Below are 20,700 nucleotides of genomic sequence, written 5' to 3'. Positions count from 1 at the left end.
GGGGGGGGGGAGGAAAACCCAGAACTTTCATGCTTTTAGTTCAAGTTTGTGGGTTTTTATTTGGGAAAGCAAAAATGCGAAAGTTGTAAGCCCATGTGGATTTTCTATCAAATAGTTAAGTATTTGGGAATCTTATGTGAAGAACCTCATGCTGATTTTTATAATTACGTATGGTGTTTCCTGGATGATTTTGTGACCTGTCTATGTAAACTGTGAGTGGGGTGGGAATAAGGCAGTAAGCTCATTCAAAAAAGGTTCCTCTTTCTGCCTTGAATTTGCAAGATAACAAAGCTCATGAGTGACTGTATTTAGTAATATCTGTCTTTTTATTGCAAATTATCACCCATAAAATATATTCTGAAGTGACTGCTACTTCAGCTTTCAGGGTAAGGAGCAGTCTAGCAAGAAAAACCGCTTAAATCCTCCGCCCAGCCTTGTCACAGCCGGTGTGCTTTGAACATAGGCAGAGACAAGCAGAGTTAGAAATCTGTTCTAAAACGCCAGAACTGCCTGATTTTGAAATGATCTCTTCTTGATGTGGAAAGTCCCAGAAGCTTGCTATCTCATCCAAAATACGAATCCTGCCAGGAATCCTAAATAGGTAACGGTGCATGACGGATGGTTTGATAACGAGCATTCATCTGGCTTCTCCTCTTGTTTTTCCCCTCACAGTTGTCTGGTGGGTGCGAGCTGACGGTGGTAATCCACGACTTCACCGCCTGCAACAGTAATGAGCTGACAATCCGCCGTGGGCAGACAGTGGAGGTCCTGGAGAGGCCCCATGACAAGCCCGACTGGTGTCTGGTTCGAACCACGGATCGGTCCCCAGCTGCAGAAGGCCTGGTCCCCTGCGGGTCCCTCTGCATCGCTCACTCCCGCAGTAGTATGGAGATGGAAGGGATTTTTAACCACAAAGGTAAGAAATGATGGAAACAAAGTTTAGTTGGCAGCAGCGTGAGTTTTAGGTAATAGAGAGTACTGTGCAAATGGGAACTTTGTTCTTGTACTGTTTTGGTTTCTAGTTTTTAATTAGATAAAACGCAGTGCTTTTAGCAATCAGCAGCCACCCTGTCCATTCCAAGATAAACAGTCAGCAGTTCTCAATGTTAAGTGAAAATGTGGCTGAAGACAGGGAAGAGATTTAAGCAAATTATATGTGTCTTGGTGTACAGAGTTATGTATCATGTTAGATCAAGTTGCGGTGATAAGAAAATCTATACCTGTCGTGTGTTCAAAGGGGGGAGGGAAGAAAATCTCCAGTGTGTATTATCAATGGTTCTTGAGAAACCCTACAGTAAGAAGGCATGACAGGATCAGACTCAGCAATGGAAAAGGTAAATACACGTGTCCATATGCCCTGACACAGGAATTGGCTATTTGAACTACTATATTTTACTTAACTGAGTTTTCCAGGGTAGCAGTGGCACACTCATCCCTTTTTCCCAGAGCAGCTCTGAAATCTTACTTTGTTTTTTCAGATGCATGAAAGAATGTGCCCCTAAAGGGTGCAAGAAAAATCTGATAATTCTTTGAAAGTTTTTAAGGTTTTGGTGTGCTATGTACTCCTTTGGCTCTGTAAACTCCCCAGGGACACAGAGTAGTTCATCATTAGAGAAACTGCTTGGTTGCTTGCTTCATTTGAAACTACTTGAGTTTTTAGCCTGTGAACAGAAAGAAATGTGAATTTAAAAAAAGCCCAGTTCATTAGAAGGTGTTTCATCACATGCTGGTGGAGAAGATGCATTTCAAGAAGTTTGTTATTGGAAGTAAAAAGATTACCAGGAAAGTGGTGTTGGGGAAAACTTGTTTTCCAAAAGACAAAACTCTGGTTTTGGACAGTCTTTCATAAATATAACCTCGAATTTTTCAATTATTCAGTCCATTCCAGCTATCACATTACAATTTTTCCCATTTTTTTCACACACTCTATAAACATGCTTGTCTAAAAGATGGAAGAGTTTGTGTTTCTTATATTAGGAGCATGCACAGCAAGAACTTCCTGAATGATGGGTGATTGGGAGGGTGGGTCTGAAGGATTGAACTGTATAGTTGCAATATATTTTTGTCCTCTTGTGTCCTATAACAAACAATGTGGATAGAGAAAGTTTGCAGTTGTCTTGAAGAAAAAATTGCAAAATGTCATTAGGTATCACTGAAACATTTCTTCCTTTGACTAGGGAGTGAAATCATGGAAATGTCAACAGGATATTTATTTTTTTTTAGCAACACCCACAGAATTGATAAATCCAGTTTCCTTTGGAGCTAGGGGACTTCACCTTCGAACGCAGAGAATTTTATTAGGAGAGGCAGATTGTAGTGGACAATACATGTTATATGAAGAACATTGAGCCTGTCAGACTCCTGAGGGAGAGACAGAGCTGGTTTTGTCTTTGAGAGGTTACTTTTATTAATCAAACTGGTGGATGTAACCTGCGTTGCTTTTTTTCCTTTAGTGTGTGTTTGGGGAAAATGGGGCAGCACGTTGTAAAGTTGCTTTAGTTTCTGTTCAACATGTTGCTTTGAAATGAAGAGCATTAATTATCTGAATAAGGATCTGAAAAACTGAAGAGAAGGCCATTGCTAGAATAAGCATAATTTGAAGGGTTGAATGCAGCCTCAGAAGTGACTTTTGTCCCTGCCTCTGCCACAGGCTTCCTGTGGGATGTTAAAGCATGCCATCTAAACCCCAGCTGATAAGAAGCAGCTGCTAATTGTTTATTCCCACATTACTGAGTGTCAGGTTTAGGAGCTGGATGTTTGATTTGTAACGTTTCCTGTGCATGTGACTGTGACTGAAGTCAGTGTGAACTGTCTTGAACTTGCGAATTTATTATATAATATTAAGTATCGGGGGATGGGGAAAAAAAAGAAAAAAACCAAACAACTTTAGACTGGGTACTTGAAACCACTGGATACGTTTGAGTTCAGTCTCTACCTCAACTTTGTATTGCTTGAAAGAGGTTCATAAGTGTTCATTTCACAGAGAGATTACAAAAATTAAGTAAAATTAGTGGAGTGCTTTGATTTTATTCCCCCCCCCATAGAGAAAAGTACCTCAGACAATCCCACAAAGCAATTATTCATTCTTAAGTGCTGCATTTGATTACAGATCTTTAAATAAGACATTGGGGAGTATGCTAATCAGAAGACTGGAAAAACAATTAGATGATTTTCTCAGAACTGTTTATTGTGAGCATTGATTGAGGTATGAATTCCAACAAAACAAACAAAACACACAACCCCCATAATGAAGAAAAAGTGAATGACACATAATTTAAGGCAGTTCGTGTACTTGGGTGGACAACTTTAAATGTATTTCCTAGATTTCAAGTGCTCAATTCTGCAACTTCAGTCTTTAATACAGGGGGGGGGGTTCCTTTTCTCTTTTTGACCATAATACAGTAAAACTTTCAGCATTTTCGAATGATTTAACAAAGAAGGATATTGCCCTCTGGATTTTTTAGTTCTGAAAATACATGTCATATGTCAGGCTTGCAGTACTCAAGGTCAAGTAATTCTGTACAGGTTCGTGGGCTAAGCCACATGCAGTAGACACTAGTCTGGAATTTGTGCATGTCTGGCATAGCAAGCTGTTGCGAGAGGCTCAGGGAGAAAGAGGTTTTATGTAATTCCAAAGGAAAAAAGGAAGTGATCACCATCAGAAGTGGTGGGGGTGGCTGCTTGGATGTTGAGTGCTTAGCCTATACAAATGGTTTGATGAAGCAGAGAGTTTTGCACTCCCTTCAGTATCTTTGTACCCTAAAATTTTGATCTTTTCAACAGTGTTTATCAATACCATTTGCCAACTAAACAAGTTGGAAAGCCACAGTATTTCAGAGGTGAAGTGAGCTTCCAAGTTTTGAAATAACAAACCTCTTCTAATCTACAGCTGGTTCTTAAGTTGTGTAAAATCACATTTCATCACTGAGTACAGAAGTGTTGGGTGATATTTAGTGCCTTAAATAATCTGAAATTATTATCCAAAGTAGGCTAACATGAAAGATTATTAAAGTAGAAAGTATGTTCAGTGAAGCCTAGTTCTGACAGCTGGTCTTGGTCGTTCCTTGTCTGTCCACATATGTCAACCATGAAATGTAATGTTTTAGTCTCATGTTAGAAGACAGCCCCGAAAATTACTCATAACTTGCCTACAAGTGTAGATGTTACTTGTCCTCTAAGAGTGTGTATTACTTTAAATATCTAATCACTACCAATGGGTTAAAAGAAAAATTTAAAAAAAAAAAAAAAAAAAAAAAAAAAAAGCATTTTTACAGTATCTTCAATCTCAAAAAATTTATAGTAGTTAAAATAACGAACATTTTGTTAAGAGTGTGGGAAAGTGTTACACGGAATAAAGACTTTCCCTAGGTGGATAGTCATTTAGGGGGAGAGTTGATTGCAGGTTCCAGACCTCTTGCTTGCTCTGCTGGATATCAAATCTATTTTTGTAAGTTATTTGGGTCATTTAATCAATTTGACATGCAGTTTACAGATGAATACATTTAAAAAAAAATCTCAATCCCTTTTATAATGCAGAAAAAAGACAAACAAGTGGGTAGTGAAGAGGTTGAATAACAGTTGGTGCACTCCACAAAATATAAATTACTAGCTTTGGAAGAACATGTTTTTCACAAGCAATACATAAGGCAACAATTTTTTTTCCTGTGATTCTTCACATGTTAGTGAGTGTGGGGGAGAATGTTCCTGTTTTATTTGGTGCTTCTTTTTTTTAACAAGGGTTTCTTTTTGTTCTGTGGTACATCCTTTCTATATGTGCAGTTCTCCTTCCTTCATTTGTAGGGCATTTACAACCACAGCTTTGGGTAAAAGGCAGGGGACAGGATTCAGTATAATAAAATTGAACTTGTAAACTCAGGAAAAATTGGCAGGTGTTTAAAATTGTGAATATCTTGCCTGTTTAGATCACAAGTTCAGTGTCTTTTCCAACTTTGTAAGTACATCTGAAGTCTGAAAAATTTGTGATAGTCCTCCATACCCTTCCTGTAGGTGCTACTGTTTGGAGACCTACAAAGGCTTCAACAAGCCTTTGCTTATAAGGCTTATATTTACATGTCGTCTTTTAAGTTATGGGGTTTTTCTGTAACTATATGTTTGGTTCAACACCTGGCCACAGAGATCTTTTGTTTACCTGGAGGTACAGTGTCTGCCTGTACTATACATTCTTGTAATCCAGGTATCTATATAGGTTTGTTCAGATCTGAAAGGTATGTGATGTCTTACTAACATGGTGACATACCACACACCACTGCAATACTGAACACTGGCTTTTGATTTTACTCTCAGGATCCAGCCCTTGACTGGTGCCATAAACAGAGAAAAGTTATTTCAGCAGTCTTTTTTAAAAAAAACCCTGTAGTATCTCTCAAATGATCTACCATAATAAGGAGGATTGAACACTTGATGGTTTTCAAGACAAAGGTTGTCAAATTTGTTTAAAGAGCTGTGTAGTAAGCCCTTCTCTACACCTTCAAGATGGGAAGGAGTGGTATAGGACAGGCGTGGCAGGTGTCAGAGATCTTACTTGAATTGCTATTCAGGAATTAAGGAAAATATCACAGGTGATCTAGAGATACTTCCCCAGGAAAGAGAGACATTTTATAGTTGAGGCCACAGAATGGGATGAAACAGTCTTGAATTTGTTACATTAAGTAAGCTTGCTGTCACACAAGTGGACACCACCTATTCAGAGTATTAATTTTAGATGAAAGGGGAAGAGGAGAGAGTAAAGATAAAAAGTCTTACGTATGATCAAGAGCTTTGAAAGTTATGCTTAAGAACTGGAGTGTTTCCATGTTGAGTCCAAATACTGTTATGCAGGAAGAGGAAGCTTTGGATAGCAGCCGCAGCAGAATTTGATCACTTAAAATGGAGATCCAGTTGGAATAATTGAAGGAGGACCGCCTGTTTGTAGTAGAAAAGAAGGATGACTTGGGCAGCAGTTGTTTGCTTACAAGCAGACGGAGGCTATAGAAGGGGACGATTTGCTGTTGTGAGACTGCAAGCAAGCAAAGCATGGGCCATGCATAAGGAAAAAGGATCCCCACCCGTGGCTCAGAGCCAGAGCGCTTGCCTGTGAGACTGTCTGACAGAGTTTGCAGCTGCAGGAAATGAGTTACAGCCCAGGCCAGCTGGGAAAGTTAAGTCCAAGCAGTAAGTAGGTACTTGCTTTGTCTTGTTGCCTTAGAGCCACGTGGCAAGGTGAGGACTGTACTTACCAGGGCACCATATAGAAATGTGTGTGCTTCTGCTACACAGCTGGACACAATCACATGCAGAAAGTGGTATCGAGGAGTATGTTGCAGTTGTACAAGACACTAAATGTTAATCTATGAATTCTGATTCTTGATGAATCAATTACCTCCTCATAAAATTTCCAAATAACAGGCCACCCATCCAGATAACCAGTTTATAGAAAGCCTTGAGGAGCTCATGGGGGGCAAAGCTGAGCAGTCAGCTGTATTTCACAATCCGCTCATCTAAATAAGCAAAAAATTTTAAAAGCTGTGTTGCAGTGTCAGTTCAACTTATTTTTCACGCAGATTTGATCTTGAACAGAGTTGCAGAGCTGAAGTTCAGCTACACAATTATTAGTTGTTTTGAAAGCCTAATAAATCATAAATTTCCATTAATCACAAATATCTTGATAAAAAGCATTACTAGTTTAATAGCAGCAAAGATAGTTTGAATTTAGGTTTTGTATGTATGTGTGGTTTTTCAAATATGTTCTCATGCTTTAGTCCAGGTAAATAAAATAGCTGCAGTATAAAGTAAAACAAGAATTCTCTATCCTGACTCTCCTACCTTGAGGTTTTAGTTGTTTGCAGTTAAAAACATGGTTTGAGCAAAAGTAAACTCAAATAAAATGTCAGCAATTGACTGTGGTCCATTAGATCATAATCTTTGCATTGAGCTTTATAACCAAACTATATCAGATGGTCAGAGTTAATAGCCAAATTCTAATTCAGCCTTAAATAAACAGTGGAGTCTATATGAATTGCTTCCTCAGCATGGTGCAGTCCTAAACTAGATAAGGAGATTCAGTGAAACTCACAATTTGCATTTCTAGAAGAATTCTCCCAAAATCAAGTTTATACGTGCTCTGAAACATCATAGGGTTGACTTCTGCAAAAACCTGCCTTTAACTCCTGCATTATTCTTTTATCATAACCCAAACTCAGGAAGACCTGTCAGATATATCTGTATTTCTCATGCTGACTGTATTTGTGGGCATAATTATGTAGTTAATTTGTCTCTGGAAATTTTGTAAATAGGTAATGAAAGCTTTTTGCCCTGCTTGGGAGCTCGGTAAAACAGCTGAGAAAAAGAAGAAATTTTATAATACTGGCTTGAATGTACTTTTGGTCCCAGACAGCTGCCAAATATGTTTTCTTATATATTGTAGTTGGAAAGGAAATCAGTGTGTAAAAAGTATCTGCTTCAGAACAGATGTATTTGCACAGCTGATCTTTGGGAGGTAAAGATGGATATAAACCAGTGATTGTGATGGCTTTAGATTTCCCAAGAGAGTTGTTATTTTGCTTGCAATTAGCCTTTCCCCAACAGCAGTTTCTTTTTCTGACCAAGGCAGAACAAACTAAAATCATATCCTGCAAATTTTGTTCATATGTTGCAATTGAAGAAAATCATCCTGGAGTCATGTTTATTTTCATCAACTGTCCCTTTTCAGGTGCAACAGACTGTTGAAAAAGTTGCTTCAATGTTGAGAATTACTTCTTGAAGGTGTCTTTGTTACCCATATTTTGCTTTGGATTAAGTAAATCTTCAAAGCTGATGCTCCAAAGAGCACCTCAGAGCAATCCAAAGAATCTCTCTTCCACTTCAATAAGTAGCTTGTCAAGGTGGTGATGGACAGGAAGAGTGGAGCTAGGGACAATTATTTGGACAAGAGAGTGCTCCTAGAGCCATGGAGTTGACATAGATGTGTGGTAACTGTCTTATTCATGACAGATGACAAGGAGCTATTGGTGTATCAGGTTGATATAGCACTTAGGGATGTGGTGTAGTTGAGAACGGTCAGTGTTAGATTAGTGGCTGGACTAGATGATCTTCAAGGTCTTTTACAACCTAGATGATTCTTTGATTCTATGATACTTACTTCTCTGTAGCTGTTGTGGCTGTTCATTTCCAAGGACCATCTGATGAGTTTTCCTTGTCACAGAGCAGTATAATATTGACTGTGTCCACAAGGTCTTCTGTTCTTTTTCCGACTCTATTTTTCTGGCACTTCTGCTGCTGTGGCTTATATTCTTAAACTTGGTGTTGGGAGGAGCGTTTATGGGTCCTGTGTTTAGTGGAGAGGAGAAAATTGTTGAGGAACAGGCTAGAGCTGGTGTTCTTGTGCACATTTCAGGACATTGTCACATTGCATCACATCCTCTGTCATCATCACTGCCTGCAGATGGAAGTAGCAGGATTTAGCATTTGCCTTCCTCCAATTCTGGTTTTGTGAAAAGGCTGCTGAAAGTTCATGTCCCATTGACTACATTTCACTTTTCCTGAAATCAAAGAAAATCAAAGTCTCTGTTGTGCGTGCTAAACCAGAAACGTTGCATCACGTTTAACACAATTCTATTAGAAGCTTTTTTACAGATGCCCTTGAATTCTCTGAAATTGTTGGTATTGGTTTCAAATCACTGCTTCATTTCACATTGTTTTGCTGCTATTTTGAGTGCATGTTCACTGATACAGGTGTAGTTCCAATTTGTGTTTTCTCCTAGATTTGAGTCGAGTACAAATAGCAAGATATTTTTCTGTATCTGGGACAACTATTGAACTTAAATTAATTATTCTCTAACATGGAAGTTACGCAAATAAGTGATGCAATTCTTAGAGCAAACTGAATAAAAGAATCTGTTGTGATGAGCAAATAGCACTGTAAAAACATTTCATGATCCTGGGAAAAGAACTCTTGAGACTTTTCAGAAATTTACAGTATGCATTTTCTAGGAAGTATGTATAATGGTTAACCCCTGTAGCAATAGAAGACATTTACATAATTGACAAGCAGGCATAATCATAAAGGTAAGCTTGTTATCAAGTTGTCCTTGATAGCCAGAATCCTGTAGTCATTTTCCCTGTGGTCATAAGCCAGCTGTGCCTGAACTACTGTATGTTAACCATTTATGCTGCAGCAGAAATAGTCCCTGTTACAAGAAGCAGTTAAAAGTACTTCAGGTTTTCAAGAGCAGACTGGACGAAGCCCCACATAATCTGGTCTGATCTCCTAACTGATCCATTCTTTAGAGCATGAGGTTGGACTGTATGGTTTTTTGAGACCACTTTCAGTTTGAGTTATCCTGTGATCCTATGCTGAAAGTTAGAATTGCCAGCATGGACTTGTTATGTTCTAAGTGTTTTCTGGAGTCTTGGACTCCCCTTAGTGTTTGTGGGGATATCAGAAATGCTTAAGATCTTTCCCGAAAATACATTAATTCCATGTAAGAAACAGAAGGGAATTGTAAAGAAGTATTTCTGCTCATGAAAGGTACTAGTTATTCTTGTTTCAGTGTACTGGGCGTAATCATAGCCCTATTAGGCATATGTTCATTTGCTAATATAGGCTTTAAAGTATCAGTGATACAGAGATTCCTGGAACACAGAGTCTAGGGAAATCTAGTTGCATGTAAGAACCTGCATATATGCTGAACGAAAAGCTGCCAGGGAAGCCACCTGGAAAGAGGGACTAGTAAAGCTGAATGACCATCTATTGCTTTCTACAGAAAAGCTTAAGGGACATGGAAGTAAAAGAGTTTGTCAAGGTCTAAGTTCAAGCTGTTGCCTTCCCCTTATAAATATTAGGAGAGGATTCTTAGAAATGTTAAATGTAGGGAATTTGTAGTGATAAAAAAGATTCTGAAAGATAATAAGAAAGCAAGCAGCACTCACTAGCAAAAAAAAGTATATTAAGTGAAAGGGTTTTTAAAAAAGAAAACAGGAACAAAAAACGCCACAAAAACCCAAATAACTGACTGGATTAAGTATGCTTTAGACACTATTAAACAGAAAAGCTTGATTGGTGAAAACCATGTTACTCACATGTCTTAAAATTTTTATGTCAGTAGCTAATCTATTTTAAAGAGTTTATTTATCATGGCCTGACTTGCTTGTGGTCCGTCCTAGTGTGTTTTCTGCTGCCTACTCTCATTGTCTCAAGGGTAACAAAATACACGCACTCTAAATGCTGGTTGATTTAGTAGAACAGGCTTAGGTGAGTTTATCCTTTCATCCTAAAGATTTGGCAGGACTAAATGCAGTCATACCAGAATCAGTTTGGAAATCACTGACTCAGAGCTCTGGTTACAGATTCAGAGTAACATCTAAAGAAAAGGTGCTTACAACAGATTGTACCCTGGAGGTACCTGCTGTGTCCTCTGTGTGTCCTGGTTGCTTGGTAAAGTGAAAACCCAGACAACAGGATCCAGTGCTTGCTTGTATCATCTTCATAAGACTGTGCTAAGATTACAGTCCTCAGAACTGAAGTAAATAGTATCTTACTATCTTCCTTTGTTGTTTGTGGAATAACATAGTCTTACTCTGTTACTGAAGTTGTTGAAGTGATGACAAGCATTTACATTTCTGTAATGATTTTTATTTGAAAGGTACTTTATCTATTTTGACGGTCTCATCTTTCATGTAGAAGCATTTTATAATTTTTGTAAAGCAAAACGCTATTATAAATTGCAAAAGGAGATAGCACTGTGTTATCAGGTTGTGAGCTTTTGAAAGACAGTGTTACCTTCTGGAAAAGTCTAACTTCTTAAGAACACTAACCTCATATTTTTGTCAGCAAGAGACGTGTATGAGGATAGAGTTTGTTTCGGTTTTTTTGCATGCTTCAGGAAGTTAACATTATTAGCAATCTAAAACTTCCACCATGATGGTATGCTTTGTTCAGAAGGAATTACTGGGAAAAAGAAAATTGCAAAAAATTTTGTGGAAATTAAAAAAATTTCCTGCACCTGAATTTTAATTGCTGTCCTAAAGGAACATTGTTGTCTTAACTGAGTGTAGTAGCTTTCTGAAGTATTTAAAGCAGGGAATTAGAGCAGCTATTTCGTAACTGCATATTCACAGCTCTAGTTAAGTGGTGACTATGTAATTTATAGACAGTATACCCTTTTCAGTCTTCTGAACTGTGTGACTGATCATTTTTTGATTCAGAGCTAACTTTCTTTTAAATGGATGTAAACCATGTGCTGTGTAACCCAAAGATCTTTCTCGGGACTATATTATTCTACATCTAAAATCCATAGTAGATAGAAAAAATGTTAATTGCAATGCAGAAGCACTCATAATTGTGGAATTGTTTGGCAGTACATGTTTTCTAGTATTTCTGTGTTTTGACATCTGACAGGCAATGTAGGATAATAAACCCCTGTCCTGTGGATTATTTGCTCCCTTCTTTTTCTTCTCCCTGTGGCAAAGCTAGCCTCCAAATATACTTAAATCTATTTAGTAACAAATCTTTGTTTATAATTTACAAAAATGCAGCATGTGAAATCCAGGCTGAGAGAGAGAGAGATGCCTATTTCTGATTTTGCTCTCCTGTTAGATGTATGTCAGAGGAATTATGGGGGGTTCTTCATTTTGCTAAAGTCTCTTTTAATATAATAAAGGAAGCTGTGAAAGTACATAAGGGTTTTTTTTTTGTGTGTGTTAAATGTTAATGTTTGAAATCCAGACAGGTGCTTTCCGTGCTGGTGTGCCTTTCCTGTTTCCAGAAGCAGGCAGGGTGTTGGGTCATGGCTGGTCTCCATCTGCCATACCTAGCAGTGCTGCGTGACTAACCTGTTCTGTTAACATGGACATGACTTCTGGTAGGCAGTACTGGAAGAGACATAAAGAGGAGAAGTCTTGATGTCATCCTTTGTAACTAACCAAAATGCATTTGTATAATTCAAATTTAGCAGGAGGGGAATAAGAAAAGTGTTTTGGTCAGTATCAGAAGGTAGCCCTCCCAGCTTGCTGAAGCAGTTACTCCAGATGCATACGTATGGATCTTCAGCATCAGTATTTCTTACAGGGAATATGTGCTCAATTTTAAAACCATTTATTTTATTTTTAATGACCTAGTTTGGTTACTAGAACTGTTCATTTTCCTTTTAAGTGAACTAAAAGAAATGGATTTTAAGTCAAGAATGTAATTCACTATTCTGAACACTTATGATGAATATATTCTTACCTTTTTTGTCTTTGACTTCATGCATTTCTTGTTAACATAATTAGCAAAGAGATTTATGTTGAAAATAATCCTAATTCCTGTACGTGCAGTTACAAGAGGTTTGGAAAATTAAACCTTGTTTTGACCAGATTTTTTTTCACGCTAACAGGCCAATTCCTTTTTTCTTTGGAGTGGGAAGGGAAGAGAAAAGGGTGTGGTAGAATGGTTCAGGAACTACATCAGGAAATTCAAATGAAGAAGAAAAAGGATGATGAAGGAGAACTTGGATAGTAAAATTAATGTCAAAAATTAGTGTTTCTTCAGTATGTCTCATTAGGACAGCAAGTATTTCTCGCTTGGAATACTTTGTGTTTTCTCTAATGTAGAGGGAAGGCATGGCATGTTTCTTCTCTCCTCCCACCCCTTGCTAAGTAGTGAATGTATGTGGAACAACATTCCTACACTCATCCAAAAGATTTTGTTTGAATTATCTGAAGCTGGTTTGTTGTGGTTTTGCTGACAGTGGCTGGGATCCTTCAAGATTATTTGGCATGCTGCAGTGGTGACTGTGTTGAGGAATCAGAATTTTCCCAAAGCTTTTCCAGATAAACAGAAGACCAGGGACACTGAACATCTCATCATTTCTTTGAAAGGCCTCTTCATTCTTGGGAGTGGTATACAGGCTCCAATTCCTTGGCTACAGCACTGATCAAAATTAAAAACTCAAGAAAATAATATCCAAATTATTACAATGGGAGAGAGTTTATGATGTCATGTGCTTTTTGATATTTTGACTTGCTGCAGGCATGAGCCACAGCTAGGGCATGTTCTGAAAAGCTGGAGACAGGAGGGACTTGTTTAGATCCTAGCCTTGGTCACTGAATGCTTAGATAAATGGTTCATTTCCCAATATTTTTAATTAAAGCCCGAGTACTTAAGTGTCTTGATATCAGTTGCTCTTGACAAATGCTTTACCCAGGATGTAGAAGAGAAGGTTATTAATCACCCAGCTGAAAAATACCTCTTTCCCTGTAATCATAAAATACTTTCTACAAGTTTGGCAGCTAATTAGATAGCCTGCATGTTTTGTTAGAGGTGGTTGTTGGTTTGGGTGTTTTGTTGTTTTGTTGGGTTTTTTTAATTGAAACACCCCAGTATTTTGAAAGGAATTCTTGGAAATCTCAAATTACGGATGTTCGCACAATTCATTGCAAAATACAGTTTCTGAGTGATTCAGTTTAAAGTGTCTCTGGCAGCTGGAAGCACTGATAGTAAAGAACAGGAAGCAGCACACTGAATGTAAGTCCAAAGAGCCACTGTTGTAATGATTCCGCTCCTTGCAGACTGGCAGTGTTATCTGTGAGACTGAGGAGCAGCGAGGCTGTTTTTTGGGAACAGGATGATCTTTGTGTGTGGAGCTGAAGAAACCAGATCCTAGTGGCGCAGCTGTGCTCCAAGCAGTTAAACTGTGGACACATTGTATACTGAGGAAAAGTCAAAATCAGGCTCTTTTCAGAATTTTCATCATAGCGTGGGGAGCTCACCTTTGAAGATTCAACCTCAGTTTTCTTTATTGATGCATTTCTGATGTTCTGCAGTTTCTTGGTTGTGTTATTCTGGTGTGAGGCAGAGGGTCTAACTTTCCAAAGATGACGTTTGTATGCAGAGTCTACCTGCTTTTTTTTTTTTTTTTTTTTTTTTTTTTTTAATGGGAAATGCATGTTGTAAATAAAATTCCTATTGGTTGTGCAATGTTAATTTAGTTCAAGAATTTTCATATTTAACTTAGGCTCCTAGGTCTGGGCGGTCTTCGGTCCTGCACAGTTTTGTAAAGTCTGAATCTTTTCAACATGCAGAAACATGACTCAAAATCCTAAGAACTGTGCACTTCTAAGTGATGAAAGCATTTGTCTCATAGATCACTTAAAAATGGTTTTAAAATCATGACATCTAGATGCTGGCAAAACTGAATAATTAATTCACTCTTCTATTAATTTCAATTATCTTGTATATACTTCTCTAATCTTAAGATGAACAAGAATTTTAAAAATAACTTTGTAGTACTGATTTAAAAATACATTAATTACTTTTTTAAATGGAATGTCTGGAACACAATGGGGAAGATTCCAGAGAAAAAGACAGTTTTAGTTTTGCTTGAGAACAAAATTGAATTTTGAAGCTGTTTTTTCTTGATGCCATAATCTTTGAAACTTTTTTTTTTTTCACAGAAGGTGGATATTAAGGAAAAAAGGTTGGCTCTTTGGCTTCTTTTTCAGGCTTTGAGGCAATTCAAAATATATGTTTACAAATGAAATTTCTGCATTTTGTTAGCTTCCCTTTCTTGTTCTGCTTGTTTTTCTCAAGATGGTGTAAAATGTAATAGGGCCTTATGAAGGCTAAGTTGGAATGCTGTTTATCCTTGTTTTAATATAAGCTAAGTTGTAATTTCTATTATCATGCTAATGTCTTGGAATATGAGAATTGCAGTCAGTTTAACTTAAGTTGTCCTCTGAAATGAAAGAAGGGATAAATATTTCTTCTTACTTGCAAGACTAGTAATAGTGCCTTCAGATGAGGTAGCACTTCCATAGGGAGGTTAATACAGTGGCAAACAGTGATTGCAGATGCTGCAGTTAAGAGCTGGTACCTGTGAGAAGCTGTAGCAAGCCAATTTGTTGGCTGTCAATGGCAAAGACTGATGAACTGTTACTTCTGTGCTGGGGTGAGCTGGCACAATGTTAAAATTGTTTTGGCAGTCTGACATTATCCATCAGTGAGCCCCAAGATTAATTGCAGGAAGTTGATCCCATTCCTTCCCTGTACAAATAGATACAGGCATGTGATGCTTCATTTACATGTATCATACAATCCATGTGCTACTTTATTTACTGAGGGTATACAGTGCTCTTTCTAATTGGTGGTTTGGGGTTTTTTTTAGTTTCTTTGTTTAGTCACTGGGTCGTAGTCTTTCTTACAAAATGTATCTTAAAAGTGAGAGGGCTCTTATCTGGGGTTTTAAAATCTTCCAGAAATAGCCACTGACAAAATTTTTACCTGGACAGTTATTTTGTCACAGGTTTAACTGAGAAATGTCTTAAATTGCTAGTATCTGAAGGGCCTTTCATCAGTACTTTGCTTTCAGAAATGAATCTGATCACTGTCTGCTTTTTTTAAAGGAAATTATACAAAATGTATAGTCAAGAAAACTCATTTCTGCTTTACACAGCTAAAGAGAAAAAAGAAACAGTTAATTTTGTCTTGAAAATAAAATACTATTTTAAGTGCTGTCAAATGGAATGGGTCAGTATATGTTTTTTTTTTCTTTCTTAATTCGATCAGAGTTTGTTGTCCCATTGTGCTGGGGTCTACAAATACTTAAGCAGCAGATGAAGGGAGAGGCAGCTCAGGGCTGCTGTGCAATGTGCCATGCAGTCCAGCTTGGGCTGGGTTGAGCTTGTGCTCTGTGCCCAGCTGTGGTTTTGCCTAAAGGTGTTCTCCATGTAGATGTATTCTTGCCTGCAGAATTAAGATTACCTGGCTAGTTTGTTATTACCAAGGATGAGTTTCTACAAAAGATTGCTGGTGCAAGGAGCTGCAGGGAGAGCTGTTTAGCAGACAGGGAGAGCTAATGCAGGATAGGGCTCTGCAATACAGAAGACCTGACAGAGTTGAAGGACAAAGAGAACTTTGTGGTAGAGCCTGAAGTAAACCATAGAAAGGCATTAATAGGCTGCTTGTTTGGGCTTAAAGTTACATATATTGATACAAGCCACTGTCTCAAATGGAAATTGAGAATTATGATACATCTTGAGGTGTGTTTGCTTCTAATCTAAGATTATAGTGGTACTAAATAATGGTCCCTGAATCTTAAATTATGAAATGTTTTTGTGATATAGAAGTCATCTCCCTCTTCCTTATACTTTGGTAGGTGAAGTTATGGGTTTGATCTTTCTGTCTTAGACCATAAGAAAGCTGTAGCTGTTGTTTCAATCAAATTCTTACTTAATGTCCACAGTCACTCTGTAGCATGTTCATGTGGAGTCTTGCTGTCTCCACTGCAGTGTTTCTGTGGAACAACTGCTTTTTACAACAATTGTATACATCAAAGACAGCTGTCTATCTGTGATCCTTCCTTCTTAACCATATAACCTGTGAAATATGCTTTATGTAGTGGTTCTTGTGGCCATTCTCTTTCCCCCATCACCTTGATTTACTTGTCAGATTTGTCTTCAGAAGAAAAAAGGCCCAAAGCAAAACCTAAAAATAATGGTGTTTGATTTGAGTAGGAATGGAAGAACTTTTTGAAATGGCAAGCTGCAAATGATGTGGTTCTCAGAGCATTTTAGATCTCTTCCTGCATATATTATTGGTGTTATTAAGGTCAGTCTACATGCAGTTAAAAAAACAAACCCAAGAACAGTTTTATGTATAAATTTTGCTGGTTTAGTCAGAAGCTGTCTTACATACAGAAATCACGATTTCAAAGCAATATTGATAACTTCGCTAACTTTTTCTAAATATTAATTAAAGATGTGAGAGTTTAACTACAAGAAGGATGACTGGATGTTCTTTAGTATGCTCGATGTGCGTGGGAACTGTTGGGGAGTAGAGGAAAGGGATTGTTTCATTTATTTTTTTTTTCTTAACTAGAAACTAGAATCATTTTCAGATGTTCTACAATTTCATGAAGAATAAACTAGCCTTAGTGGAAGTCTCACTGTAGGTGGCAAAATATAAAGATCACTTATCCTGAAGAAAGATGGGGGGATTTTCTTCTCCTGCCTTTCACCCCCCCACCCCCACCCCCCTTAGGAATTCAGTGTCATTTGAAAGTTGTATTGGGTCAGAAGAAAAATGCTGAGGCATTGGAATTAATGGTTTCAGTACAGGAGGCTACAAAGGAGAAACCAATTCAGAGTTCAGTGTGCCTTTCCTTAAGGAATATGAAAAAAGCAAACCTTAGTCTCAGGTGGAGGGTGAGCACAACTCTTCAATAGTGCAAACAAGAAAACGTGTGTGTACCCAACTGGTATTAAGCGCTAATGATAAGCCTTTGACTCTGGGACCCAATATGCTATCAGCTCCACATAAAATTCCTGTTTATTCTTGCGTTACATGGATTTATACTATTATCATTGGCAACCCCCTCAACTGCTCTATTTTCTTCTTTCCCACTACATGCTTGTGTGTTTTACAGTACTGTTTGTTCAATCTCATTTTAAGACACTTTTCATGACAATATGATGAAAGCATTTCATTTCTATTTTTACAGAAATTTGATCCTTGCTTTCGCAAGTTTATCTAGTGTCTTTAGCTGTTTATCTAGTGAATGTAGCTTTTTTGTATGTCCTTTAAAATTAGATGATAAAGTGTTCGGGGGAAGAAACCAAACATTTTTCCTAGGTATGTTTTGCTAAAAAAATCCCAAACCATAAATAAATATTTATGGACAAATGCTTGTGTGGCATGCTAGGTGAAGAATGCATAGATAAAAAAATAAAATACGGTTTCAGTTTACTGAACAGGAAGACAGCTTGATGAGCTAGAAATATATCTTGCAGAATATGAGTTTAGAGGTAAAAAGATCTGAACTGCAGTTTAAACCAGGGTGAGATCTTAAATGAATTTATCAAAAGGTGTGGATTTTTTTTTAGTGGGGTGTTGGGGTTTTTTTTGTTATTTTTCACGAATAAGGCTCAAGAGAAGCTGAAGGTATGGGAAGAAGCTGTTTGGTACAGGAAAATGGAAGTTCGAGGGCAAGTGCTACATGGTTTAGCTGACCACAAAATGTCCTTTTTTGTATGTATGGCTTTAGGTAAAGCATTAGAAACTAACTATACACTTTAAAATAAAATGAGGTATTAAAGATTGATTTTTTGTATTTCAGTTACTATAATGCTTTGTAGAGGTGCTAGACTGCATCTTTTCTGAAGGCTGAGAGGAAAAGTAGCTGGTTTGCTGCATTTTTTAAGATCATCTTGAGCCTCAATTAGAGTAGTTACGGTAGAGTGTAATCTACTGCATCTGGCTATTCCCACATGTGAATTTAAAGACTGGAACTGTGCTCAGTGAGTCAGAGGAGAGCATCCTTAGAAGAGAGGAGCTGCTCTGACGGCAGGGCAGGGGGCTAAACCAAACTGAAAAGATAATAACGTCTTCTTCAACCTGATGGCATTGCTTGTAATGTTATCTGGGTGAACATCTTCAGGAGAAGCTGTAACACATCCCTGGGGTGCGGGCGAGTAGGTTATTTGTAAACTGTGGGTATCGGAACAGCTGACTCCTCACCATGCCAAACAGGATTAAACAGATTGACACTCTGGGATCGCTTCATTCAGTAAATCCTACCTGCTGCAGCAACGGACAGCCGAGCGGCTGTAAATACTGGATCCTGGATTTAGGTACAAATATGTGCAGTAGGGATATATAATGGGCTGGGGGAGGAGGCTTGGTTGGTTGGTTTGGGGATGTTTTCAAGTCATAGTTTAGTAGGATGCTTTCTTTTCTCCTTTGCTCTCTGCTTCTGCTCTCCCCTCCCTCTGACCCCAGTCAGAAGATGCAGAGTATGTCAGAAAGGACCTGTATGGGAAGGGGAGCAGTTATGGAATGAATCTGCTCTGTAAACTAGTGGGATGCTGTACAGTAAGCTCTTTCAGAAAAAGCATGTAAAATGCATGTTCTATTTGGGGTTTTTTTAGTTGAACTGTGGAAATGAGAAATGCTAACTCTTGCTCTGTGAAATGTTATTAATGGTAATAATTTGTTTTAAGAGCTTTGCAGAAATTTTCTTAGAATGTTGCTGCTAAACCAAAAAATCATACATTGTTTTAATATCTATCATTTCTGTTAAATTATTGTTCAGAAGTAATGTTTTGGGGAATACAGCTTGAAAAGAAAAGGCTGTTGGAAAATAAATTGGTCTGTGTGAAGTTTATTTAGAGACATCATTGATTCTGAAATGTAGTGTGGATGCAAGCGGTGCTGTTTCAGTCTCAACTGGGGGAGTACAGAGGTAAGGGTAGGGATGTTCATATTAAACTGTTGTTGTTGGGTCTTCTCCTCTCCTCCTTTGTAATTTTAACAGGAAACAATGCTTGTCCTTGGCATTTGGACTGCTGCTGCAGAACAAGTTCGATTCTCATACCTAACAGTCTGCAGGACAAAACAGTGCTAACCTTCAGTGTCTGGAGCTGATGCAGCTGTCAGGATGCTTCCTTTTCAGATGCAAACTGCAGCTAGATTCAAGTCTTACATACCTGTTGCTGTATGCTATGTGCATATACTTAAAATAAACCGCAAAAAGCAGGCTATAATCTGTTATTTGATAGTATCCAAACTGCTATTATGGATGGACTGTGAGGAGAGGGAGGATGGTAGAAGGGTTACAAACATGAAATCGGGGTTGTAAAGGAAAGTAATCTTATACGGAACATCTGAAGATAGGGTTGCGTGTCAGTGGTAGTAACTCAATAGCTCCTTGAAAGATAACGGGACATTGGAGTAGCAGCCAGAGGGAGTTAATGTTAGCAGGCTGTCATCTCTGATCCCAGCAATAGACCTGTGTTCTCAGAAACCTGCTCCATAGCCCCAGTGCTGCACAATTACTTCCTAAAGCAACAATTATTCCAGTTTTTAGAAGTAAACAAGTACAGAGTATCTTGGAAGGATGTGGGAGTGAAAGGAGTCAGTTACAAATAGTAACAGGCAGAATGCTTTGCAGCAAAATATTTTACAGCAAGTGCTTACCCAGAGCTGTGACTACCTAGTTAGCTGGAGGTCTTTTAATGGCATGAGTCTTTTCCCCTTTTTGTTGCTTTGCATTCTCCTGTCTTTGCTGGAGCTCATTTGCTTCATTTTTGAACTATTGTCGCTGCAATGGTTAGCCAGGCTCAGATCTGTCTGGCTTTTGCTTCCAAAGAATTTTTAGGAAACGTGTTTTATAAAGTGCTGGGTGTAGTCAATCCTGATTAGCGAGATGCTTTCTGTTATTACCATAAATTAAGATCATAGATGTGTATGAAGTCTTGTTTGGCAAGCATACATGCTTTCACAAACACTGTTCATTGTTCTCTTTGTGTCTTAAAAACAGATGTCCATGTGTACAGCCCATGTTGTAAGGAGGCTCAATAGCCTTTCATAATAGGGGACAAAGCTTGCTTGCATGCTCCAGTATAACTGTAGCTATGCTATCTCTTGAACTGGAAGGATTAAGAATTGTATCTGTAGTATTTCTGGCCACTGCAAACTGAAAACTGGCAATTTGGGATTTAAGCTGAATATTTAGAATGTACTCTAGTGCATGATTTCATTTAGAGAAGACTTTAACCGAGGCCTTGACTTTGCTTAAAGAATTTTTAAGGAATTAAAAAGTGGTTTCTTCTTCATTAAGATGTTAAATTACATGTGCAATTAATAATTATTTACTGTTTAATTAAATGATTTTTTTTTCCCCACTTATTCATGAAGTCTGAAGGAGGAAAAGTACATTCAGATTTAGG

The 20,700-nt window shown here is 38.0% G+C and overlaps 1 protein-coding gene across 2 annotated transcripts in view; it reads left to right on the top strand.

The window, feature by feature from the left end:
• Positions 1-20,700, top strand: part of TRIO (trio Rho guanine nucleotide exchange factor) — a 198,004-nt gene that overhangs the window by 128,373 nt on the left and 48,931 nt on the right. For both annotated transcript variants that reach the window (XM_026841539.1, XM_026841540.1), the window contains exon 34: positions 673-916. In XM_026841539.1, the coding sequence (XP_026697340.1) occupies positions 673-916 (244 nt within the window). The remainder of the gene's footprint in view (positions 1-672; positions 917-20,700) is intronic.

The sequence above is a fragment of the Athene cunicularia genome, assembly GCF_003259725.1.
Source record: "Athene cunicularia isolate RWA chromosome 2 unlocalized genomic scaffold, athCun1 chr2_part1, whole genome shotgun sequence".
NCBI lineage: Eukaryota > Metazoa > Chordata > Aves > Strigiformes > Strigidae > Athene > Athene cunicularia.
This window is presented reverse-complemented; position numbering and strand designations above follow the sequence as displayed.